Genomic DNA, 26,999 nt, shown 5'->3' with positions numbered 1-26,999 from the left:
CACCTCAGAAACTGCTAGTAGCACTGGAGAAGAGACTGTTTATGAGTATTTAAACATTTTATGTAAATTAGACTGCCTATACCAAAGTCTTAGATCTGTCATTTATTTTCAATTATATTAAATAACATACACATTTATTTACTTCTGCTCTTAGCACACATTTCCTTTTTTGTATATATAATTTCCCTACTTTTTCTTTATTTTTTTAACCTGTTAATAGTGTTTAGATGAATTAGATTTCAGGAAGGGGTGTTGGGAAAACCCTGATAGAAGGTAAACTAATTTTCCTCAGAATTATAATGGGGAATTGTGTGCTTGAGAAAGAGAGCTATAAATACACAAATCAAATAATAGTATTTACTAAAGAACAGAGCATACTGCACTAAATTCTCATCCTACGCCTCTTGTTCCCTTCCACCTATAGCTACTGCTTAAGCGTCAACGTCATTCAAAAGAGCTTCTTGCTAGGCATGGTGGCTCACACCTGTAATCCCAACACTTGGGGAAGCTGCGGCAGGAAGATCACTTGAGGCCAGGAGTTTGAGATCATCCCGGACAACATAATGAGATCCTGTCTCCACAAAAACAATACAAACTTAGCCAGGCAAGGTGGCACATGCCTGCAGGCCTAGCTACTCAGGAGGCTGAGGTAGGAGGATCGCTTGAAGCTAGGGGTTTGGGGCTGCAATGAGCTATGACTGTGCCACTGTACTCTAGCCTGGACAAGAGCCAGACCCCAACTCTTAAAAAAAGGGGAGGCAGCCTTCTTTTAGGAAATTCTTGAAAGAATTTGTATACACACACTTACAGGGGAAATTTGGGACTAACTTGATGTTCTGAAGTTCAAACATGAATTATTTTCCTCTAGCTCTCTAGCCTTTTCTTCTCCTTCTAATTGTTATTTGTCCCTGTACACTGGTTAGGTGAGCCTCAGGTTTCTGCCACATAGAACTAATAAAAATATTTCAAGATTACTGGGAAGATGAAAAGAGATTAAAACATAATTGCCTAACACATAGCAGTAGTTCAATATTGATATGAGAGACAAAAACCACTGATGTTTCTTGAGTTTAAAATGAGAATCATTACTTCAAAATTTGCTTTAGATGTTCTTTGGACTATCATATTTATAAGTATAAATACAGAAAATGTCTATGAATAAAATCTACACATATCTGCAAAATAAATTATTTAATAAAAAAGAAAATATGATGTTATTAGTTGGTACTGTGTCAGTAAGTTCTTATTTAATCCTTTTATTTTCAAATTATGAACAAATAAATAGAGGCTCAGAGAAGGCTGTGTAAATAAATGCCAACACTGTAATAACAACTATACAAATTACGAATACATATGGAGAACTGAAAGGAAGTTCAGAAAAATGAAAGCCACTAATTTCTTAGGAGAGTAGTTTATTTAAAAAAAAATCTATTAATGTTTGTGGCAGAAAATGTGCCCCTCCCCATCCATCCAGTACCTATTTGGTTTGTCCTCTAGTATTAATAACCATCCCTCCCAGTTTTGGTTGACACATACTCACACAGCTAAAGATTAGCTTTCTCAGTATCTTCTACAGTTCAGTGTAGTCATGTGAGTAGGTTCTGGCCAAGAGATATAGCTAGAAGTGATAGCGGTGTGTGATTTCTACTTCATAGCCTTAAAATGAAGTGGCTTGCCTTAAATCCTCCCACTTTGCATCTCCTCCCTAGCAGCTGAAAAGGGCAACCACTAGATTATTAGACACCATACATTAAGAAGAGCAAGGGTGCTCACTAGCCAGAGGACCTGGATAATCTCAAAGGACAGAACTCACTTACCTGAGAGTGAAATAAGTAGTTATATTTAAGCCTTTGTGTTTTGAGGTCTCTAATATAGTATCCTGTTTCTCTAGCTAACACATTGTACTAACACTAGTGAAATAAACATTTTGGAAAGAACAGGTTTTATACATACACAATTTTAGCTCACCTGCTCATCTCCTCAACTAATGGGTATTGGAGCTAGAGTTTCTATTAGAACAAAATGCCAAAGAAAAAAAGAAATACTTTAAGTGAAAGCAAAAAGATAAAATAGACCTAGCATGGCACCTCACGCCTGCAATCCTAGCACTTCGGGAGGCCAAGGTGGGCAGATCATGAGGTCAAGAGACTGAGACCATCCTGGCCAACATGGTGAAACCCCATCTCTACTAAAAATACAAAAAAAATTAGCTAGATGTGGTGGTGCACGCCTGTAATCCCAGCTACTTGGAAGGCTGAGGCAGGAGAATAGCTTGAACCCGGGAGGCAGACGTTGCAGTGAGCTAAGACTGCGCCACTGCACTCCAGCCTGGCAACAGAGCAAGACTCAATCTCAATAAAATAAAATAAGAAAAATAAAACTGGTCCAATTCCTGACTGAGGAACTGGAAATGGGGGAAATGCAATCACAGGCATGATTTTGTGGGGAGTGATTTTAGAACTCAGCACTTGTACCTTTCTCCATGCTTTTCTCTCTGTCTGAAGAATACTTTCACTCCAAAACAACTGATAAAACTTTTCACTCTTCAAGACTATTCAAAAATAAAACTATTCAAAACTATGTCCTTTAGGTAGTCCTTCCCTGGTTTCTCCAGGCACAGATCATTGCTCTAGCTCATGTTCCCACAATATTTTGCTCATGTTATTAATAATTCCTTCACAATATTACAATTATTTATATATATATATATATATATCTTAACTAGGTCTTGAAAATTATTAAGTCAGGGCCTTTATTTTTGTTATTGTATAGACCACTTTCCACTTCAGCATGACTGCAGAAAGAATCTGGAAAGTAGCAGGCAATGACTAAATGCTAAGTTTTAAGAATCAATGGCCAGTCAAGTAATGGCTTTCAGACTTTTTGGACCATGACCTATATAATACATTTTACATCATGATGCAGTATACACACGCGTAAACACAAATAAAAAGTTTGATGAAATAGTACGAATAAAAGCTACAAAAGGTTTCGGAAAAGATCTTCTCATCTGTACAACTCTGAAAACCAGGTAGTTCCACTGCTTTGTTAGGCACTCATCAGCAAAAACGACAATTCCTTTCAGCATTCTAATCTACCAATCCAATACAAAACTGTATTATTAATTCTTCTTAAAGTACAATATGATCCTATCGCCTTAAAGTTTCTAACTGAAGAAATTAAAACTGCTAAAAGTGGAAAGACACTAGGAAGAGTAACTTTTAGCATGATTCATTTCAAAGATGATTATTTAGTTATGTTGAACCTGGGGTAAACTCAAAAGTAAGTATTTTCTAGTAAGCAGAAAATGATCAGATAAGAAATAAGGGCTATGCATACATACATTTAAAAGTCACTGAATAATAGTTTCATAAGATACATATAAAATTTATATGGGAGGCTGAGGCAGGTGAATCGCTTGACCCCGTAAGGTGGAGGCAGCAGTGAGCTGTTATTGCACAACTGCACTCCAGACTGGGCAACAAGAGCAAAACTCCGCCTCAAAAAATAAATAAATAAATAAACAAACAAATAAATGTTCAATTTTAAAGAGATTATTGACATTTAGTTTGCTTTTTAAAAAAGGCTTAATATAAAAATTAGGCAGTGGTGGTGGTGCACACCTATAATCCCAGCTACTCAGGAGGCTGCAGCAGGAGAATAGCTTGAACCCGGGATGCAGAGGCTGCAGTGAGCCAAGATCGCACCACTGCACTCCAGCCTGGGTGACAGAGCAAAATTCAGTCTCAAAAAAAAAATATTTGTATGCTTCTAAATTATTTCAGCAAATACTATTACAAAAAAAATGAAGTTACCAGCAATATATAATTTTAAACACAATTATTTAATTATTTGTTATTTTGTATTTCACCTGTCTGCATAAACCTATGGGGTGCGTACTGCACCTAAGAAAAAACTTTTACTGTGAGTCATTTGGTTTAAAAACTGAAATAAATAATGTAGTATGTATCAGACACTAGGTTGCTGGACAATCTTTCAGTACAAAATACATTCTAAAACTGGAATAGATAAAAGATTATTTAGAATTTTGGTACTCCATTTACAATTCTATTTCTTTTCTTATAAATTTTCCTTTCACATAAAAGCCCTACCTTTTACTAATGTAACTGAGGACTGAGTCATTTAGAACTGTAACAACAGTATTATAAAAGTAACAATAATCAATCTCAAGCACAAAAGCAAGAAGACTCCTTGTTTTAGTCTTGTGGGAATTTAGACTATTACTTGACTCTTTTCCAGTGGCCCCATCCCTTGACATAAAAACTCTTGATCCTAGGACTCATTATCTTCTACTAACACACTTTTCTTCAGTATAAAAATTAAATTACTCAGCTTTTTGCCTAAGCCTATCAAAATGCCTTACCACTGAAGTCACATTACCAGGACATTTTTAACATATATGAAATTTTAAGATTATCATGGTTTTAAATGCTCCCTCCAAAAACAAAGAAACAAACAAAAAAACTCTTCATTTTAATATTGGACTTGATACTTGTCTTTATGATCAAACTTCACTCCTACATTTGAACTAGCAAAGATTTTGATATCTCTCTGCATTTACGGCATCCACATGATATATACATGTATTTTTGAAGACTTTGATCTCTTTCTTGACCATAAGCTTTAAAGGAACTCAAATTTTAGAATCCCATGGTATCTACCACATGGTAATTGCTCAATCATTATGAAAACAAACACTTGTATTTCTGAAAGCAACAACAGAAGAACTGAGAAATAGCTCTTGGGAGTCAATTTCATTAAGAAACGAGTATCCCACTATTCTTGTGCCTTATACCTCAGTTCTAGGAGATATTGTGGATACTCAATTCCAGAAGTCAGCACTGTTAGAATAGGACTCTGCACATCTCCAGCTTTGTCTATACATATTTTAATCTCAATAACTTAGATCTCAATCCATCTACACCAAAGAAACTTGAGTGCAATTTTACATTTAAATTTGAGTTTTGACTGAACAGTCACCTCATATCATAGTGATAGATCATGTATTTTCAAATCATAACACCAATTTTCTCAGTCACATGTACAAGCTGATTCTAGCACAAGATTCCTGGAATCTCTCCGTAAAACTAGTGGTTTCAAACCATTCACAGGGGGAATGCACTCCCCATGGGTAGTACTTACTCTGCTATGCTTCCTTTTTTCTCCTTCCTTTACCTGGAACTAAGCCACACAAAAACTTGTAACAATTAGTAAATCTTGGGTAAAGAACTGCAAAGCTAGATGTCTAACACGTTCTCCTTATTAGGGGACTTGTAGTTCTTTATTGGGGGACTATGACTTCCATAAAAATCTTCCTTTCCATCACCCTTCTGAATATATACCACTTGTTCTTCCTTTCTTTTCAAACTATATCATTTCTCATCATTAAAATTACAAATGTTAAAGCACGATACGAAAACTTTCCAAATAGCTCATTACATGACACTAGTAATTTACCCTTTTTTTTTTTAACCTCACTTACATGCCCATTTGGCCCCACAAATTTCAATATGCTCAATTGTATATTTAGACCGGCTATTCCATTATCACCCCTAGATTATAATAATCTTTCTTCAAGTTATAAAACCTGACAAGATGCTGAATGACTATACGTGAACAGCTTTGTATACATACATATGAATTTAACATGAATACAATTCTCCTGGGAATCTTGTTAAAATGGAAGTTCTGGTTCAGTAGGTCTGGGATGCAGAGGGACCTCTTAAGATGAAGGAATTGCTCTGTACAGTACTGGAGTAGACAATAAATGATTCTATGCACTTGTCAAAACCCACAGAACTGTGTATCATGGAATAAATGTTAATATACGCAAGTTTTAAAAATCAACCAGTGTAATGATCATCACAGGATGGAATGCAGATTGTGACAAATTAATTTTATCACAAATTTATCACATAATCACACTCAAAGGGGTGAGGGAAAAATGAACTTGACCAACATCGGAAAACAGTGTTTTGACTAGAAACTTAAAGGCTAAATACTAAAGTGCACTGCACATAAACACGGTATTTTAGTTAGGAAATCAGTTTCTCCTGATAATGTACATCCTAGAAATTCTGACTGCTTTACATGTATAATAGGAGTGAATATATAAGCACATAAGTGGTGGATAGTGAGAGCCAGGTTTCTCATTGTTGGATATGGAGTTACAAAGGAATAAGAAAGGAAGGTTAGAATGAACCTGGTAGTACAGGATTAGAACTGGAGCCATCAGTATGAAGTCATGCTTATGTATGAGTTAATACATATACAGATGCAAAGATACAGAAATGACTACAGATATGTAAGTACACATAGTATATCTACATATATTACCTAGCTCTGTCCACTTTGTTCACTGATAAAAATAGTGACACTTGAATACCAACAAGAATACCCAGTAACCAAATTTTGGTTTCTAATACCATTCTCCAAAAAAAAGGAACAAGGAACCAAGACTTCTTGTAGAGTGGCTGACTCTAGGGTAAAAGTAAGGGAGTGTGTAAAAGAAACAAAGCTTCCAAAAGCCAAGGCTAGATCAATTCAAGTAACAAGTCAACTTACTGGATCACAAGTCAAAGTATGTATTATACATAAATACACGAATATTATCTACAAACATGTTCTTTATGCTTTGAGTTGTAATCCACTTTAGTGGATCCCACTTTAGTGGATTACAACTCAAAGCATATACATAAATCCATACCTACATAAATGATGTATAAATTTCCTTTCAAGGGAAACTTGCAAATATTACCTTGACCAAGTAACAGAGGTTAACACCACAAGTAATGTCATGTGGATATAATGTTTCCCATATGACGTGACCAGCACACTTAATCTTTGTAGTATTCTTTCTAAAAACCTAACCCTAGTTTATCCTAAGAACAACAGTCAAGGCCAGCCATGGTGGCTCATGCCTGTAATCCCAGCACTCTGGGAGGCTAAGGCGGGAGGATCACCTTAGGTCAGATCACCTTAGGTCAGCCTGGCCAACATGGCAAAACCCAGTCTCTAATAAAAATACAAAAATTAACCAGGCATGGTGATATACACCTGCAGTCCCAGCTACTCAGGAGGCTATGGCAGGGGAATCGCTTGAACCCAGGAGGCAGAGGTTGTAGTGAGCCAAGAACACACCATTGCACTCCAGCCTGGGCGACAGAGCAAGACTCCATCACAAAACAAAACAAAACAACAACAGACAAACCAAAATTTCAAGATATTCTGGCTGGCTGCGGTGGCTCAAGCCTGTAATCCCAGCACTTTGGGAGGCCGAGGCGGGTGGATCACGAGGTCAAGAGATCGAGACCATCCTGGTGAACATGGTGAAACCCCGTCTCTACTAAAAATACAAAAAATCAGCTGGACATGGTGATGCGTGCCTGTAATCCCAGCGACTCAGGAGGCTGGGGCAGGAGAATTGCCTGAACCCAGGAGGCGGAGGTTGCGGTGAGCCGAGATCGCGCCATTGCACTCCAGCCTGGGTAACATGAGTGAAACTCCGTCCCCAAAAAAAAAAAAAAAAAAAAAAAAAAAAGATATTCTACAGGACACGTGGCTAGTATTTCTCAAGACTGTTTAGATCATAAAAACTAAGGAAAGACTTAGAAACTCTCACAGATGAAAGGAGACTGGGGAGAAGTGACAACTAAACGCAATGTGGTACTCTGGATTTAATGCTAGAACAGAAAAGAGGGAGTTAAAGGGAAAAAAAAAATCAATAAAATCCAGGTAAAGCATAGAGTTTAAGTAATGGCTTTTTAAAAAGACTTTTTAAAAAATGGCTATAAATCTTATTTCCCCATCTGGAAAGTGGGAATCATAACACTGTATACATCAATGGAGTTTTGTGAGGATGAACTGTTATAATTCAAGTTATGCACAATGCCCTACGTGCCTCATGCTAGGTTAAGGCAGAGTAAGAGCTCAATAATCACTGGTTTCCATTGTTACTGTTTCCAGAAAAATGAAACTTACCTAGCTTCTTTCTATTCTGGCTCAAGACACAGTTCACTGGAGGTTCCCAGGAAATTAAAACCATATGTAACAACATCAATAACAAAAAAAGTGGCAAGATGCTATGACTCCAGATGAATAGCTTCATATAAATGTATATGAACTTAAAACATAAGAATCACATGAGAATCTTGTTAAAATGACAAATTCTTATTCAGTAGGTCTCAGATGAGGCACAAGGCCCTACAGTTATCATAAGCTCCCAGGTGATGCCAACACTGCTGGTCCACAGGTCACAACTGGGGCACCTTTCCTATTTCTGTAGTTTTAAATATTTCCCACTTAAAAAAAAAAAAAAGGTTAAACATGTTCTCCATTTCTTTATCATAAAGAAATTTTAAAACACTGAACTGCACCATCTATAACCCAATCAGTCATCAATATCTTAAATAAGCAACTACTTAAGCAGAGCAAAAGGGGGAAACCTCACATTAATGTTTGCCCACACATTATCTTACGGACTATATACAGAAAAGTAGTATCTTTGAAAGTCATATATCATTCTGATCTTCAACCATATATACATTCCTGAAGAAAATCATCACTCGAGGTAACTTTAAAACTAAAAAAGTCTACCAGGATTTGAAAAATTTGGTTGCAAATACCACCACAAATCCACACAGCTGCAAATTGATGCTTTGAAATCTTCCAGCATTATCTTTAAAAAGCCTAACTTCAGTTATATAAAACTTTGTGTTGAGCTGTAACTGTTATACAGGTGCATCCTGGCCCACATTTCTTAGTAAATAAATTTCAAGACTGTCAGCAATATCATTGCCAAAGAGACATATTTTCCTGTGTATTCTTCTTCCCTTCAGTTAACAGTTATAGAGAGCTCTCCAGGCAGAAAGAACACTTAAAATAGTTTTTTTTTCCAAAAGAAAGCTAACTGTACCAACCTCAAATGCCAAATGAAATCTGAATTCTATTCCATTTAATAAATTTTCAAAAAGGAAATTCTGAAGCAAAAATATATTTTAGAATTCTAGCCAATAAAAAGCCAAAATTTACTTTAAAAAACTACTTACAATGAATATCAGCTTTAAAAACATAGTATATTTCTCACCTAATTATATTAGGGGCCAGGTGAAGTGGCTCATGCCTGTATTCCCCAGTGCTTTGTGAGTCCGAGGCAGGCGGATCACCTGAGGTCAGGAGTTCAAGACCAGCCTGGCCAACATTATGAAACCCCATCTCTGCTAAAAATACAAAAGTTAGCTAGATGCAGTGGCACACGCTTGTAGTCCCAGCTACTCAGGAGGGCTAAGGCAGAAGGATTGCTTGAACCCGGGAGGCAGAGGTCGCAGTAAGCCAAGGTCATGCCACTGCACTCCAGCCTGGGCAACAGCTTAAGACTCTGGCTCAAAAAAAAGAGAAAAAAGTTACTCTATATTAATATTCACAGTTATCGAAAGTTTTGTTTATTTTTAAGAAAATCTCTCTACCTCTAAAGCTCACCTTCTCAGTCTTTTAACTAGGCACAATCTCCCTCCTTTGCCTTATGACCAAAGATTCTCGGGAAGGGAGTGGGAACTGGGTGTTAATGACAGCAGAGCAGGGCGCTAGTAAGAAAGAAAATGAAGGCAAAACAGAAGGTCTCTCGCCTGATAAACTCCAAAGCAGTTGTAAAAACTAGATAACTTGATAATCACACTTTTCAGAAGCAAACAAAACCTGTATGGTAGAATTAACAACTCAGCATAATTAAAGAAACATGCTTTGCAATTATTTGTGTACACATTGTAAGATTCCTTAAATTTGATTTCACAAGTTTTTCTACCTGTAGTATCAAATTGGACTTATTACTCCTCCTCACTTTAGATATGGCAGAAAAACAAAAAAAATATTGGAACATTCTAGCACATGATGTGTCTCCATATCCAGCAAGAAGATTTACTCTCAAGACTCTTATTTCCTATTTTATGAGTAGTTTGGTTCCTGTGATTCCTTTAGATATCTCTACCTACTAACCATTTCATTGCAACTATGAATAAGACAATGTGAGGCCGGGTATGGTGGCTCACACCTGTAATCCAAGCACATTGGGAGGCCAAGTTGAGAGGACTGCTTGAGCCCATGAGTTCGAGACCAGCAAAGGCGATATGGTGAGATCTCGTCTCTACAAAAATTTTTAAAATTAGCTGAGTGTGGTGGCATGTACACCTGTCAGAAGGCTGAGGTGGGAGAATCATTTGAGCCCAGGAGGCGGAGGCAGAGGCTGCAGTGAGCCGAGACTGCACAGCTATACCCCAGCCTAGGCGAGAGTGAGGCCCTGCCTCAAAAAAAAGAAAAAGAAAATTGTGGGTGGACAATATGTCTCTTCCATTTACTTAACTATAGTCAGTAGTCAATATACCTACAGAGATTTGAATCAAAGCTGAGATTCAAAAGTCTTTTAATTAAACCTCAATGCTGGTGATTCAGGCAAAACTTTACTGTTTGAAAGTTTATGATGCACTTCGTAATTAAGATGAAGCTTCAATATCAGTTCAATCCTTAGAGTTTAGGCAATCATATGAGATCTAATTAATGCAAAGATAGCATCAACTCGGGTTTATAGCTCCTTGACCAACACTTGTTAAATAATGCTGCCTTCCATAATTGTTCCTTATTTTATTCTCTATGATGTTCTTGTTTGTCTAAACAGTACCTAGGAAAGCTGATAAACTAACGTATACCTAGCAAGGTCAGAAAATTCCAAGTGTCAGGCTGGCACAGTGGCTCACATCTGTAATTCCAACACTTTGTGAGGCTGTGGCAGGTGGATCACTTGAGTTCAAGACCAGCCTGGCGAACAAGGCGAAACCCTATCTCTACAAAAAAATAGAAAAATTCGCTGTGGGTGGTGGCCAGTGCCTGTAAAACCAGCTACTCCAGAGGTTAAGGTAGGAGAATCACTTGAACCTGGAAGGTGGAGGTTGCAGTGAGCCGAGATCACACCACTGCACTCCAGCCTGGGTGACAGAGCAAGACTGTCTTAATACAAAAAAATTAGCTGGGCGTGGTGGCGTATACCTGTAATCCCAGCTACTTGGGAGGCTGAGGCAGGGGAATTGCTTAAACCAGGGAGACAGAGGTTGCAGTGAGCTGAGACTGAAACATTGTACTCCAGCCTGAGCGACAGAGTGAGATTCTTGCCTCAAAAAAGAAAAAAAAAGAAAAAGAAAATTTCAAATTTCAGATTAAATATAAATGCCACTACTTAGTTTTCTATCCAGCATCTTTTCTTAATCTTCCTAATTGCCAAAACTTTCCTGTTTCTTGTCCACTCCCATTTTTCCATCACTGTAAGTAATATTTTTGTTATATAGTATCCTGTTACACAAAACATGCTGATTATAAGCAAATATATTCAGTCCTCATTATATCAGAAAATATTTTAAGCACTTTACATGAAGCATCTCAATCCTGAATTTTTTAAAAAATTTTTATTTTTTATAAATTAGAGACAAGGTCTCATTATGTGGCCTAAGTTGGTCTCCAACTCCTGAGGTCAAGTGATCCTCTTGCCTCAGCGTCTCAAAGTGCTGCGATTACAAGCATGATCCACCAAGCTCAGCCATGAATTTTAAATAAGATAAACGATAGTGTAATCCCCTCTGCATGGGGAAAAAATCAGAACATCAGAGATTAATTTGCCCTAATTCACACAACTTATAAGAGGTAGAACTGTGATAAGTAAACAGACAGTCTGACTCCAATGCCCACATTCCTAATTTCTGTATGTGATAAGTAACTACATGGATTGTAAATCAATATACAGATAACTCAAAATTTGGGAGCTACAGAATTTGAAGAATCTTCTTTGCAAACACTTGACCCAAGCAAGAACTCTTAACTCCTTCCCAGATAATTAAAACTCCAATCTGAAAATAAAATAGGGCCGCAGTAGTATTTCAACAAATGTCTGGCTCAGCACTGTCTAAAACTTTCTGCAGTAATAGAATGTTTTCTGTGGGCAGTCCAATATGGAAGCCACTAGCCAGATGTGATTATTCAGCACCTGAAATGTATCTAGTATGACTAAGTGAATTTTGAATATTTTGTAAACGAAGTTTAAATAGCCACATGTGGCTAGTGGTTACCACACTCAACAGTACAGGCATAGAAGACAAAATGCCAGAAAAAGATGAGTGAAAAAATTCTCATTGCCTTCATTTAGAAATTTCACTAACACTCAAAATAATCTAAATCGCTTTTTTTTTTTACATGCTTCAGCTTAAATTATTAGCTAAAATATAAACCTCCAAATAGATTTATATATACAAGAACTTTCTATATTTAAGACCTACCGTATATCTGAATTAAAAAAAATTAAATCTGTATTACGAAAAAAGCTTTGTATTAAAATTCTTCTAGTATTGAATAGCTAAGAGGAAAACCTGAGAACTCTGCTACTGATGAGGAAAACTAAACAATAATAATAAAAATAAAGAAAAAATAGTCAAGCTTTCAATTCTCTTCATAGAAAACAACTGATAATAAAGTGCTTACCTTGATTCTCCACTACTGTTTCTAACACTTTCTTCATCACTGTGTCCATTCATTGTAAATTATCAAGAAGTTTTAAAGTAAAATATAAATCTTCCCAGTTTAAAAGATGAAATATAAATACTAACTCCTCCTTGAATATAAAAATTCACAGATGAATTTTCTTCAACATTCACAGGTTTCCTGGGACTCTCCTTTGATTCACCTAAAGAAAACACATTAACAAATTAAGAAAACTTCCTGCAGAAAAAAGGTAAATACGCCCTGTTTAAAACGTACAAACCTACACAGGCCAATTAGATTGGAAGTGGTATGGAAGAAGCGGGGGCCTTTTATTAAACACTTAAAATACCTAGGTATCTAGCAACTACACTCTGGATCTGACTACTAACTAGAATTTAGTATGCTACTGCTAATATACTTCGGACAGAAGAAATTAAAATATCTGTAGAGTGATAAGACTTTTAGAGACTAATTGCAACTGTCTAACACTGTGTATGTGTGTGTATATATATTTAGACTACTAAAGCAAGGTGGTAACCCATACATACATCCCAAGAGTAGATAACGGAGTCTTATTAGATAACTTGGTCAAATAAAGTGAGGGAGGGAAAAGGTTACCCTTGATCAAGCCCTCATTCCTATCACCAAGAACTTCATATACCTGAGTGAGAAAGTTTTGAAAATGTTCCCATGGGAGGAACAGGCAAATAAAAGGTATCACATCATCTCATCAAAAATGCCTGTCCAAACAAACATGTTGTTTCACAGGTAAACGGAGAGTGGGATAAAATTTTAAAAATACTTATCCAGTTTTTCACTTGCTTTTTATTCTGCGGAAAAAAAAAAAGTAATAGAATATACACTATATCTGATTTCTTTAGTAAAAGATTTGGGGCAAGAATAATTACCCAAGGCACACCATTTCCATCTTTCAAGATTTCAGTACAACACTGGAGAATCACCTACAAGCCATCCACGAATAAACAAAGGAGATCTCTGGCAGGGGAGGGAGAGGAAGAAGCGGGGGAAGGAGACGTCAGATCCTTCCCCAGCCAGAAAGTACCGAGACAGCCAACTGAGAGCAGAGCTGTCCTCCGACCTCAGCAAAGAGAATTCACTCCTACGATTATTTCCATTCCACAAAAGAGGGAGGGAAACAGACTGTTACCAACTCAATCATAGCAAAGTCTGCATCTGGATCAGGATGTTAACTCTCTAGACTACAGTCCAGTAGACTCTGCAAGAACAGGTTATCTAAAAAGTAATCATTCTACTCAACACATTTATTCCTAATGTTAAATATTAATCTCAACCCTAGTCAAAGAACCTTACTGAACAATTAAGTCTTAAAAATCTAAGTATGCTAACAAGCTGCCTTTCCCGTTTCTTCGTTAAAAAAGTTCACTCCCCTTTTCGTTCCTTTTCACCTTCTTTTCGTCCCTCAAAATGGCTTTCTCTGAACATTTTAACTTCCTTTTCCCCCCATCTCCCTTACCCGAGTAAGTCCTGAGATCCTTCTCACAACCCTAGTTTCTGAAGCTCCAAGTGCACACAGTTCCTCATCCTCTCAAGCATCTCAACAATGACTACCCTTAAGTTATTAAACCTCTTCAATCCTGTCTTTTAGCAGTTGCTCTCTTCCTGATAAGTTTTTAAAGCGGTACTCTAAAGAGGTTTGGAAACCATCCTCCTCGCTCATCCATCCAAAGCGCTCCAATCAGCCTCCCTCGCGGACCTGCCCCCCTCTCCCAAGGCCTCCTTCCCGGTCCGGGAGTCCCTCTTCCCGCCTCAAACTTCCCGCAGACCCGCCCCGCGCCCTCCCAGGCTCGCTCGAGCCGCCGCCCCCTCCCCCTCCCCCTCCCCGCCGCTCCCCACGTGCTGGGAGCCCGGGTCGCCGCAGGACCGACGCACAGGATAAGTGCTCGCCATTTGCGGGTCTCCTCTCGCGGCCCGGTCCGCACTAAGCTCAAGAGGCGCTGGCAGCGCCGCCAGGCCAGGGCGAGGATGCGCTCTGCGGCCGCCGGCCTGTGCTCGCCGCTCACACGCCCCCTGCGCGCGGGGCCCGTACACCGCCACCGGCCCTCACAGAGCCGCCCGGCCTTCGCCCAGCCGCTGGGCCGCCGCCCGGGCACCGCGCCGCGCCCGCCCTCCACCCGGCCGGCTCACGTCCTCCCCGTCGCCCCTTTTCTTACCGGCGGGCTTGGCGGGGCGGAGGGAGCCGACTCGGGTCGACGGCCTCCCCCGCGCCCAGGATCTCCGCCGCCGAGTCCTAGGGCTCCGGGCGTCTCGGGGTAAGCAAGAGTCCGTGCGAGGGAGGGGGAAGGGGAAAGACGCGGAGGGGAAGGGGAAGCCCCGGCCCGCGGCACCAACGCGCGATCCCCTGCGAAGTGGATCCAACAATCAATTCATTATTGAAGCACCAAGGGCGAGGGCAGCAAGACCTAGAAGTAACGAGTCGTCGCCGCCGCCGCTGTCGCGCGCGCGCTCCCGCTCCCGCCGCTTATCTGCCCCCGGCAGCCGCCATGACGCCGAGAGAGCGAGCGAGCGCAACCGTCTCCGTCGTAGCCGCCGCCGCCGCCGCCACCGAGGTCGCCGTCGCCTCCGCCTCCCGCGCGACGTAAGCGCCTGTGCTCACTCCCCTTCCTGACCGAGCGCGAGAAGGGTGAGCGGGAGCGCGCGCGCACGCCAAACCCTGTCTGCTCGCGCGCGGGCGGCGGGAGGGACTACGTTGAGGAGTCGTGGGCGTAGGAAAAAAGCGATTGGTGCTGGGGCGGGCAAAGGGCGAGTGCGCGCACGCGCACGAATGGGAGTGCTCACGCAGGCTGCGCGGAGGGCGCCGGACTCTGGCCGCTGCTGTAGTGCGCTGATCCTCGCTTGGGTACCCGCCCTTAGTGGCCCGGCGTTGAATTCCGGGAAGTGGGAGCTGCAGACTCGCTCCTTGCGGGTATGGGCGCTAATGTGACTCGGGATGGTTGCGCAAGGACGTCGCGGCGGAGACTGACAAGGAACCGGGGAGGAACGGGGGAGGGGAGAGACAGCGATGGGACTCGGGAAGCCGCGGAAGGGCAGCGCTGAATAAGCCTAAAGGGCCGGGTCGCGCGAAGGGTCGGTAGCACAGGCCTCGGCTGCGTGGATTCGCCAGGTCGCAAGGCCCGGGCGGGGGCTGCTGCGTCACACCGGGCAACCTGGGAACGCCGAGTGTTGGCAACCGCGGTGGCCCCTCGCCGCCTCTTACGCCTGGGCGATCTGCGACTGACGCTCCCTCGAAGCTGATGTCTCGCACGGGCGGGGCGCCTGAGGAGGAGAGAAAATTAGAGACCCGGTTGTTGACAGCCTGCTAGACTTCTTCATTCGTGTGTGGGTAGCCTGGTTTAGAAACGTACCACCCTTCCTTTCTAGGTTCCTCCCCAGAGGGCGGGGTGAAGGGTGCGGCGCCGAATCGCACCAAAAAACGCTACTCGAGGGATGTTAGTAACTGTTTCAGCTTAACTAAGTGCGTTTTAGTTGACAGTTTCTATCGTAACTGTAATTGTGGGCCTTAAATACCTTCAATGTGTTGGATAGTAGTGTACTCGCTTTACCCGGTTTTTTGAAAACATTGTTTTTTAAATCAGAATTGTTTCACTTCGTTTTTTTCAGTCTGCAGATCGACTTGACTCGCTCGAGGTTAATGATTTTTGTTTTTTTCTATTTATAGAGGCGGGGTTTTGCCATGTTACTAGGTTCGTCTCGAACTCCTGAGCTCAAGCGATCCACCTGCCTCTGTCTGCCAAAGTGCTGGAATTACAGGCGTGAGCCACAGCTCCCAGCGACGGAGGTTAATAATTTTTAAAAGCTTCTAATTCCATTGTTAAGCTATTGGATTTGGTGTGAAGGCCCACTTTCCAACTCAAATGAGTTTGATTGCAGTAATTGCATTCCCCAAATAATTATTTTTCCTTTGTGGGAAATATTCCAGAGTTTTAGGCTACCAGCTGTTTAAACAGTTTGGTTCAAAGCCTTCAGAGAAATCTCAAAACATAACTCCACATATATATTTACTACATATTGAAGGGTATATTCACCTGGAGGAGTAGGTGAAAGCAAACAGATGCCCATGGCCTTTTTGAAAACGTTATCTATGAGCAATAATTGAATAGCAAAACTAAATGGAACACTACCATCATTTGCAATAATAGATAGCTTTAATTCTGAGTTGTGAGGAATAATCAGATCATAAAATCCTCCTTCCTCAAGTCCCTAAAGTTATGAACTAAGTGCTAATTTTTCATGTTAAGCTTTATGTAAATATTCTTAATGATAGGAACTTTCTGTGCCTCTAATTTCTCCAGAGAAACTAACCATTAACATATAAAGACTGTTATAATCAGAAGTATAGTTCACTTAATAAAGTCCTCAGTTACAACTCTGACATTTTATCATTGTCTTATGAAAAGAATTACTGTATATACAATCTATTTTTACGTTTTCTGAAAGCACGAGACCGGTTTTTTGTTTTGTTTTTTTTTTTACTACTAATTGTGCCATCAAACATGCTATTCGAAAAAATGTCTTGCCTAATTGGTAATAAAATGTTGAACCTTGAAGATTTAGATTTGGAGTAAAATCGTACTTTATTGCTTCACAGAAGTACATACTAGGTGGAAAATTGCAACAGTCTTGGCAATTCATTTTTTTAAAAAGCGTGTAGATAATCCAAAGGTACTTTGATAATTTTGTTATCAACGTAGTTACATTTGCAGTTTCACTTTATTTGAATAAACTGGTTTTATCTCTACTTACTGATACTAAAACAATAGCCAAACAGCTGATACTCTCAATACAGGACTAATGAAAAATTCCACATAATTAACATTAACCAGGAGGCTTTTGTTACTATTTAAGTTCCTCTTTCTAAAATTTCTTATTCTTCAGAAAGATTATTACTTTTACAGAACCTAAGATAGCATTTTGTGGGTCCTTAATTCTGATATGCTTTACTAGGCCAAGTACTAGATGGGTATCCTTAGGTGGGGATAGACTGGGAACCACATATCCAGAATTGTGAAATATATAACATGCACAGGATAACTTGCTCCTCTGTTAGTGTTTTGGATGCCAGGGTTACAATTTTAATTGCATAATTATGTTTTTGTTGCCTGGAGGATTTGCATATGAGAAGCCACAAAAACAATCAGGACAGTATTAAAATACCCTAGAATCTCAACCTGTGACAGTATCACCCAAGTCCTTGCCAGACTAGAGGAAGTCTTTCCAATATGATTCTTAAATTTACAAAGTCCTCTGAAAACAATCCATGAAATCCTAAGTTATCTTCTAGTGAAGATTTATTGTACATTTTCTGTTTTCCTAATAAGAAATTAGAGGAGCTTTGGTTCCCAATGTTGAGCAAGAGATAGGTAGGACGCAGTCACCTGGAAAGTTCTGTTGTAACTACATGTGCCTGACACTCCTATTCTTCCTCTCTTCTGTTATGCAGAATTTCTAGGTTCTAGGTAGTATTTGGGAGGTTTCCCAGATTATTCTGATATCCACCAGCAGCTCATCTGCCTTGTAACTCATCCACCTTGTTTATGGCCACTGTATTTGGGGATTTTGACTGATAAATTCTTGAATCACTGAAAGCTAAATTTCAAACAAAATTCTTAAAGATGATACTATGAAGCAAGCACGTATAAAATCTAATAGGCATTGAAGAAGGTACAAAGATTCCATCCTCTACTGAAAAAATTAGGTGTGCACACAGAGTAAGAAAAGAGTTTAAGTAGCCAACCTCAAAAATACTGAATTGGTGCATTGATGTTCTCACTCCTTTCCTTGCCCAGATTGTTTAATTAATTTATTTATGTTTATTTATTTAATAACCTTCGCCTCCCTGATTCAAGTGATTCTCGTGCCTCAGCCTTCCAAGTAGCTGGGACTACAGGCACAAGTCAGCACACCTGGCTAATTTTTTGTATTTTTAGTAGAGACGGGATTTCACCACGTTGGCCAGGCTGATCTCGAGCTCCTGACCTTTCATGATCTGCCCTCCTTAGCCTCCCAAAGTGCTGGGATTACTGGAGTGAGCCACCTTGCTCACTCTCACTCAGATTCTTTATTCACTGCTGTCCAAATATTGTTGGTCCTCTGTAACTTTCAGTACAGTGATTCAACTGTAAGGGACTTGAGCATTTTCAGGTTTTGGTAAATGGGGATCCTGAAACTAATTCCCTGCAAATACTGAGGGACAAACTCTACCACCCATTTTTTGCAGAAGTTTTGTATTCATCATTTCTTTTTCAATCCCACTACCAGGTTTAGTTTAGGCCTTTGTTTTCTCTACATCTTTCCCGTCAGCTTACCCTTTAGGTTTCCTTCAAACTTGAAATCTAATTAAATCACTCCCCTGCTTATATACCACATATATTTATAAACTAAACTTGCATGGATACAAACATATATGTACATATCATATACTCCTAATATTTTAGTTACTTAGTGTTTTCACAGACTGATCTCAGTATTGCCTCCCATCATTCCTAACAGACACTTGACACTCTAGACACTTCTTCAGGTCACTGGAAAGCTATCTCATTGTAAATGGATATAGCCCATTTATCTTATGGGTCAATCTTCTGCAGGTTCATTTAAGTAAATGCTCAAGAACTGTTGAGTACCCTGACACAATTGTGCTGACAACTTACGAGAATTGTCAGACAACTCTCTGACCTCCCTTTTAGGACATGGAATTGAGTATTCTGTAAGTGCAACATACCATTGTATCATAATACAGCATTTGTTTCCATGCTACATTATGAGGTCCTTAAGCAAAGAGACTGTGTGCTTTGTATTGACATTCATTCAATAAAAATGTAAGATGGTATTACCAGACATTCTGTTAGGAGTAGGGAGGGATCATAACACAGCAAAAACTAACACTTGCAAAGTTAAAGTCTAGTTCAGAAAACAGCTACACTATAAAATCACAGCTTAGAAAAGTAGTATGAAGAGACATACAGTGCTATGAGAATCCATAATAAAGAACCCTAGTCAGGAAAATCTCAAGGAAGTGACGTGATCTAGAGCTGAAGAATTAATATGAATTAGGTAGGCAAAAAAGGGAAATAAGAGTTGCTTTCTGGGTAAAAGAAACAACATGGGCAAAAATTGTAGGTCAAAGAGATCATGCCAATGTACTTGCCAATTTGCCAAGCACAGGCCATATTTACTTTCAGAAGTGTTCAGGTTTGGATAGTAAATTTAATGGCCACCCTATCTATAAGGGATTCTAAGAAGCATGATACTGCTGGAACAAAAAGTAGCTGAACAAGGTGAGGCTACATAGGCCATTCAGGGCCCAAACGCTAAGTAAAGTATGTTTTTCAAGACAATGAGGAAACTACTGAAGGACTTGTAACTGTGTGGTAGCTTGACGGGATGGGCAAATTGAAAGTTTTACTTTAGGCACAAATCCCAAAGAAGGATTAGATGTGGGTTGAAGTAGACACAGTATTCCTAATCGAGTCAGGAGTCTTTGGCGGATAAGAGGTTAGAAATGACATGATAGATTAGGGTAATGTAACTGGGAGTGGAGAGAATTAGAATTGGGAAGGATGACAAAACTTGATGGGATTGGATTCAGGCAGGGTTAGGAGGAGGGATGTTGGACATTTGTAACTGAATGACATTCACTTATATAGTAATGTATTTGGAGATGTATAGGTGGGGAGATCATTATGTTTGGTTTAAGACTTAAGAATTTCTGATGCCTTTGAATTGCCAAAGAGGTTTCTGGATCGAACATGGAGCTAACTGAGGTCTAAACTGAAAATTAAAACTGTTAGGTGTGTAGGGAAAAATTAAAGTATTGAGTATTCATGAAATAGACTTAGAAGACAGCCTAAGTGTGTGCAGTGAAGAATTCCAGTTTATTTTTGACTAGGTAGAACAAGATGAACTGAACAAGGAGGAGTTACAGATACCAGAAGGGTGTTGTGCTGTTGAAGATGAGTAAGTGCTTCATGGAAAGAGTGAATGTTGAATAATGTCCAGTTGCTATGTAAGAATTAGGTAAAAGTATTAATACATATTAATCATCTAAAAAACAAATACATTAATATCTTAAAAGTCTGATTTGGGAGAATTTGTTTTTCATTGCTTTTTTCGAACAGGAACTGAACAGTACCACCATTTACAGTTAGGTGGTCACTTAACTGGTGTGATTTGAGGCTGAGAACCTCCTATTCCACAAATTTGTACTTTATCCTCTACTAATGCTTGAAAGGTCATTGATGGAAATCTATTTTAAAGCATATATTCCTGGGAAGAGTAATACGTTTAGAAGGTACATAGTTCTCAGCCATGCCAACATTTAGAATTACCTGAGGATTTATACACAAAAAATGCTCAAGCCCCATCAAGAGATTCTTTTCCATGGTTCTGAGGTGGGGCCTTGACATACGCATTTTTTAAGAGCTCCCCTAGGTGATTCTAATGTGCCATTATTGAAAAGTCATTGACAGCATCCTATTAACAGTATTGATTCATGTAACATTTTATTTAGATGAAATGTGGAGAGGACAGGACACTTATTTATAAAACAGTGGTTTCTAATGGCCATTAAGTAAGGAAGATTTCGTCCTAAAGAGAACATTTGCCAAAATCTGGAAACATTTTTGTGGTTGTCCCAGTGGGTGGATTTTCTGACATTGGTGCTATTCATATGTAGTAGTTAGAGGACAGGGATACAGCTAAAAATCCTACATGGTACTGCACATTCCTCTGTCCCCCAGAACAAAGAATTACCTGGCTCAAAATGACAAGAGTGCCCTTGTTGGAAAAAACTTGCTGTAAGCGATGGCAAGCTAGTTAGTATTTTCCAGTGAAATCTGACATGGATTGGAGTCGTGATTTGCTAAGAGTGCTAATGAATGAGGATCTACTCCCTACCTAACAGCTTAGCCAAAACTCACCCTTTCTTATAACCAATAGTGAAGGAGCCTCAAATAAAATATATTTTACAGAACAAATAAATGTGACTAGCATAATAGACTGATTGCAGTGTTATTTTTATTGTTAAAAACAATTTATAGGCCGGGTGCGGTGCTCACACCTGTAATCCCAGCACTTTGGGAGGCCGAGGTGGATGGATCATGAGGTCAAGAGATTGAGACCATCCTGGCCAACATGGTGAAACCCTGTCTCTACTAAAAATACAAAATATTAGCCAGGCGTGGTGGTACATACCTGTAATCCCAGCTACTTGGGAGGCTGAGACAGGAGAATCACTTGAACCCAGGAGGCAGAGGTTGCGGTGAGTCGAGAATGCGCCATTGCACTCCAGCCTGGGCAACAAGAGCGAAACTCCATCTCAAAAAACAAACAAAAAAAACCACACAATTTATAATGTAACAAACTCTTATTGCTGGTAGGGATGCAAATTGGTTACAACCACTTTGGAAAATTGATGGGCAGTATTCATTATAATTGAACTTATGCCTACCCTGTAATTCAGCACTTTCACTCCTGAGTGTATACTTAAGAGAAATGAAGATATGTGCCTACTAAAAGTTTTATGTAACAATGTTCATAGCAGTTTGATTCATTATAGCCCCAAACTGGAATAAAGTGAAGTATATTCATAAAATTGAATATTATCTGGTAATAAGAAAATGCTACACACAGTAACATAGATAAATCTCACAGGCATAGCATTGGGTGAAATAAACAAAAAAATTCATATTATATAATTCAATTTATATGAAATTCAGAAACAAGTGAAACTAACTGATGATGGAAGTCAGGATGGTATTGACCTTTCTGATGTTGGTATTGACTTAGAAGGGGCACAGTGAGTCCTCTGAAGTGATGGAAATGTACACCTTGATCTGGATGGTTGTTACACTGGTGTATGTGTATGAGAAAGTTCATCAAGCTGCACATTGAAATTTTGTGAACTTTATATATGTTATACTGAAATTTTGTGAACTTTATATATGTTATACCTCAGGTTTTTTTAATTATTAATAAGAAAAACAGCAAAGCCAATTGTTAACTACTTGAAGTCTTCTGTCTCAAGCTTGGTTAAATACAGGGTCAGCTACCTAATCTCAATAAATATAAGTAACTCTAACGAATTATTTAGTAAAAAGCATATTGGATTTGGAATCGGACCTTGTTTATTTGTTTAAAACTAGTCAAGAGCAGTAGTGAGAATCTGGGAGAAAGAGTAGAACAACGAGTTCAATCTAGACCTGGCTGAACATCCAATTGAGATAACTCACTACCTTTGGACCAGCTTCAGACCTAGTTTTATATCACAGCTTTATCTCTCATTAGCTGTATAACATTGAGTAGGTCGGTCACTTGGGGACTTTTTGTGACTATAAAAGAGCAGAAGATCACTGAGCTGAGAGAAGTATAAAAAAATTTTAAAAATTTTAGTCTTGATTCGTGATCCCTCACAACTGAGAAACATCCACACACATTCAGAAATAGGCCTCAGCAGCTATGAATGTATTAGGTGACCTAACACCTCTGGCTTTAGCTAAGTGAACAACAGAACCCTATCTGAATGAATCAGATTGTTCTGAGAATTTAAAATTAGGATTGAGAAAAGCGTGTCAGACTGCTCATCACTTGAACTAGGAAAATATAAGCTTAAGCCAAGGCTGCCTTGTTTGGTAGTAAGCAGCATGTGGAGAATCTGACAGCTGTGATGCAGAACAAGAGTAATGTCAGATTACATACCATGTCACCCAGTGTTCTAAGTGCTATAAGTCTATGAAGTTGGGTACAGGTTTAGTATTCCTTATCCAAAAAGATTGGGACCAGAAGTATTTAGGATTTGGGATTTCGGAATATTTACATATATATAATTAGATATATTGGGGATGGGTACTCAAGTCTAAACATGAAATTCTTTTACATTTTATATACATCTTATACACATAGCCTGAAGGCAATTTTATACAATGTTTTCATAATTTTGTGCATGAAATATGAGGTCAGTTGTGGAATTTTCCATCTGTGATGTCATGTGGGTGCTCAAAAAGTTTCATGAAGCAGGAAGATTGCTTGAATCCAAGAGTTCAAGACCTGCTGGGGCAACTTAGTGAAACCCAAGCTGTATTTAAAAAATAATAGTAAATTTCAGATTTTGGAGCATTTCAGATTTTTTAATTAAGAGTAATCAACCTGTACTATTATCCTTGCCTTACAGATAAGGAAACTAAGAAGCTTGCTTAAGTTAAATGCTAAATATAAGTAAAACCCAGGCAGTTTGTCTCCAGAGTCTGCTTTCATGAAGCAGTACTGACATGTCAGACATAAATACAGTAGCTGCCTCAGTTCCTGATTTTAGTGGCTTGCAAAGATAGGTCTGCTCCCTATCTTTGAATTATTTATGATAATTTATCTTATAATAAAATTTTGTGTCTTTGCTTAATCTGGCTTGAGTGGATTTCAGCCAGTTGCAACTGAAAGAGCCCTACCTTAGTTTGACCATGAGTGAGGTTGCAAATAACAAACCTCAGAGAAACTAAAACTGGCTGATTCAAGGTGAGATAGGGTATGCCTTAAATGTGGAGTTTCCACCGTAAGATGGAAACTTAGTTTGTGTTATGCAGCGGTGAATCTTTTATCCAGACTTTTTCCATAGTGTTTTAGAACTCGGACTGTATAGTCATTGAGTAGTGTATTAGAGAATTTGGTAGCCAAATATTTTTAAATACCAAGTATATTGGTTACTGTATATGAGTTTTGAAAAGTACATTGGAAAAGAAAGACATTTTAAGCAAGTTTTCCAGAAGAAAGCAGATTGAAGCAAACTGCAGATTTGACAATTACTGAAAGACATTTCTGCCTGTGGCCTATGGTCTGAGAATGTAAGACCAGGTCAGATTATTTGAGAAGCATGTTTAATTGCAGCATTTTTTTTTTTTTGCCACATATTTTCTAATACCAGAGTTTTTATACTGAATACCAGAAAGTGAAATCTTAGTATTAGGAATAAGACTCTCAAGGAGGTGCAAGTGATAGTAAGGAACTCTAATTCCTCTGCTCCCCCCAACAAAATATATTCTACCACCTATCCCTTTTCATGCCTCAGAAATATGATGATGCTTCACACCATCTATCAATAGCAACTAGGATTGGAATGCACTATGTGTATAGGGATATGAATAAAGGGCAAGCTGGCATGCCTACTTATTCTCTTGTTTGCTTGTGAGGCCAAAACAGAGAACAATGTCGATGGACAGAGTCCCAGCTGTTGCTAAGAAACAGAGGTTCAGAAGAATTGACAACTTAAGGAGAAAGCTGACCCACTAAGGTCTTCAGCATTAACCAAATACAAAAGGAATCTCCCTAAAAGAAAATTGGCAGGCAATCCTTCACAGTAGAGCACTTGTATGCCACAAAACCCCAAAGTCTGCAGTAGACCCCGACCACGGACTATCTCGACCCGTCAGGCACCTCCCATTCTTCAATTCAAAGGAATCTGCACCTGCAAGAAGTGAGTACCCTTGCCCCAAATGAGGAATCTCAATGTCTCTCACTAGGAAGTGTACCCGAAGAACACTACAAACGGGAATCCAAATTGGGTGTAGCCAGATTTTCTCATAACTGGTTAGCAAGTGGGTCAATTAAGATATGTCTTGTAAGATCACAAGGGCCTATTATGTCCTACTCCTGCTGGATACATAGATGCTCTAATTGAGCTAGTTAAATTTAAATCGAGTCCACAGATTGCAGTATAAATTCAAATATTTCTTGAAAGTTCTCTCCCTGTCCTTAGGCTAAGTACTAGGAAAACAGTGTTAAGGTCAGCGTTTTTCTCACTTGGAGTTGACATTCTAGTTTGAAAGTGGAGTAGGAGAAAGACAGATGAATAAGTAAGTAACAGGATTACAAATGGAAGCTGGGTCCAGTGGTACATGCCTGTAGTCCTAGCTACTTGAGAGGCTGAGTTAGGGAGGATTGCTTGAGCCCATGAGCTTTCAAGCTTTAGTGGAGACCCACCTAGGCATCATAGTAAGAAAGAAAAAGATATTGGAATGGTTTCTGTAAAGGAAAGATAGGGTACTGTGAGAAAGAGTAAAGAGACACTTAAATGGCAAGAGCAGTTGGGATGGTCAGAGACAGCTTCTTTGAGCTGTATCTGGAAGGATGAGTTGGAGCTGATTGTAGGAAAAACCGTGTGAAGAGTAGGAAGGAAAGCAAATGCAAAGACCTTAAGGTAGGAAAGGGTTTGTGACATGGAAAGGACTCGAGGAGGCAGATCTGCTGGAGAAAAGTGAGTAAGAAATAGAGTTGATAATAGAGTGAGCACTCATCTAACAATTACTTTTTAAATTTCATTTTTACTAATTTTGTATCAACATTAATTTGAGGAATTAAAAAATACTCATTTGGCTAGAAACTTCTCTCTTCATTTTTTAAGTTCTCCATACATCTTAATTTTTTAACTACCTCAAATTAGAAGTAGAGACTTGGTGTAACAGTTGTAGGGCAATTTTATGGTTTCTTAACATTTGATATTATGAATCATGTTTCCATTTTTTCCTCTGACTAGTTAATATCATTTTAATTAGAGGAATGTAAGTAAAAACTGGGCAAAACTACTGTTTCATATACTGCCATTAACAAAACTTCTAGAGGAGATAGTATATGAGCTTACATAACTCATCAAAAATAATTAGTGAAGACAGACATATTTGGTAGGAAGGGAAAAGAAATACAATTAGCTCTCCATGTTGTTTTCCTATGGGTTTTCACAGTTAAATCAACATGTAGTTTTAAATGACAATACATTAATAAAATAAGCTAATTAGACATTTTGAAAAGGGTTCAAACTTAAAAAAAAAACAAAAAAACAAACCTATCTGTATAGCCCTATAAGTACAGTCCAATAGAACTGCTGCAAGGAAGAGAATGGTAGTTGACTTCTGCCTGTTTTTCATACTTTCATTTCTACTCTGTCTCTTCCCCGCCTGCCACTCTCATATAGAAACCAGAGAGGAATCTATACAAATGTAAAACAAATCATATTCCTTCAAACTTTTTCAGAAAAATTCAACCTCCTTCCCATTGAGTCTTATAAGAGTATGCATGATCTCACTTCAGTCTAACTCTCCAAAACCCCATTCCCTATCATTCTCCCCCCTACTCATTATGTTCCAGCCAATTGGCTTGCTTTTTGTCCTCAAGCCTGCCAAATTCTTCTCCACTTCCAGGCTTTTGCTCTGGTCATTTCTGTTCCTGGAATGCTTCCTTGGCTTTTCACACATAGAGCCATTTGTCATCTTTTAGGTCTGAGGCCAGATGTCACTTCCTTAAAGAGGCTTCCAAGACATTTTCCTAAGAGGGCTTCTGTTACTTTTTCTAATTACCCTGTATTTCCTTTGTAGGAATTATCATGATTTGCAATTACTTTATTTTACCTGTCTGTCTTGTCTCTTGTCGTTTCCCTTACTAATACATAA

At 39.1% G+C, this 26,999-nt stretch overlaps 1 protein-coding gene across 2 annotated transcripts in view; it reads right to left on the bottom strand.

The window, feature by feature from the left end:
• CHD1 (chromodomain helicase DNA binding protein 1) overlaps nucleotides 1–15,192 on the bottom strand; it is a 73,894-nt gene extending 58,702 nt beyond the window's left edge. For both annotated transcript variants that reach the window (XM_032275613.1, XM_032275614.1), the window contains exons 1-2: nucleotides 14,727–15,192; nucleotides 12,535–12,736 (exon numbers count right to left, since the gene is read on the bottom strand). In XM_032275613.1, the coding sequence (XP_032131504.1) occupies nucleotides 12,535–12,587 (53 nt within the window). In that variant the 5' untranslated portion in view covers nucleotides 12,588–12,736; nucleotides 14,727–15,192. The remainder of the gene's footprint in view (nucleotides 1–12,534; nucleotides 12,737–14,726) is intronic.
• Nucleotides 15,193–26,999: the final 11,807 nt, after the last annotated feature.

The sequence above is a fragment of the Sapajus apella genome, unplaced genomic scaffold (genome assembly GCF_009761245.1).
Source record: "Sapajus apella isolate SASKATOON/1434 unplaced genomic scaffold, GSC_monkey_1.0 scaffold1, whole genome shotgun sequence".
NCBI classification, from domain to species: domain Eukaryota; kingdom Metazoa; phylum Chordata; class Mammalia; order Primates; family Cebidae; genus Sapajus; species Sapajus apella.
This window is presented reverse-complemented; position numbering and strand designations above follow the sequence as displayed.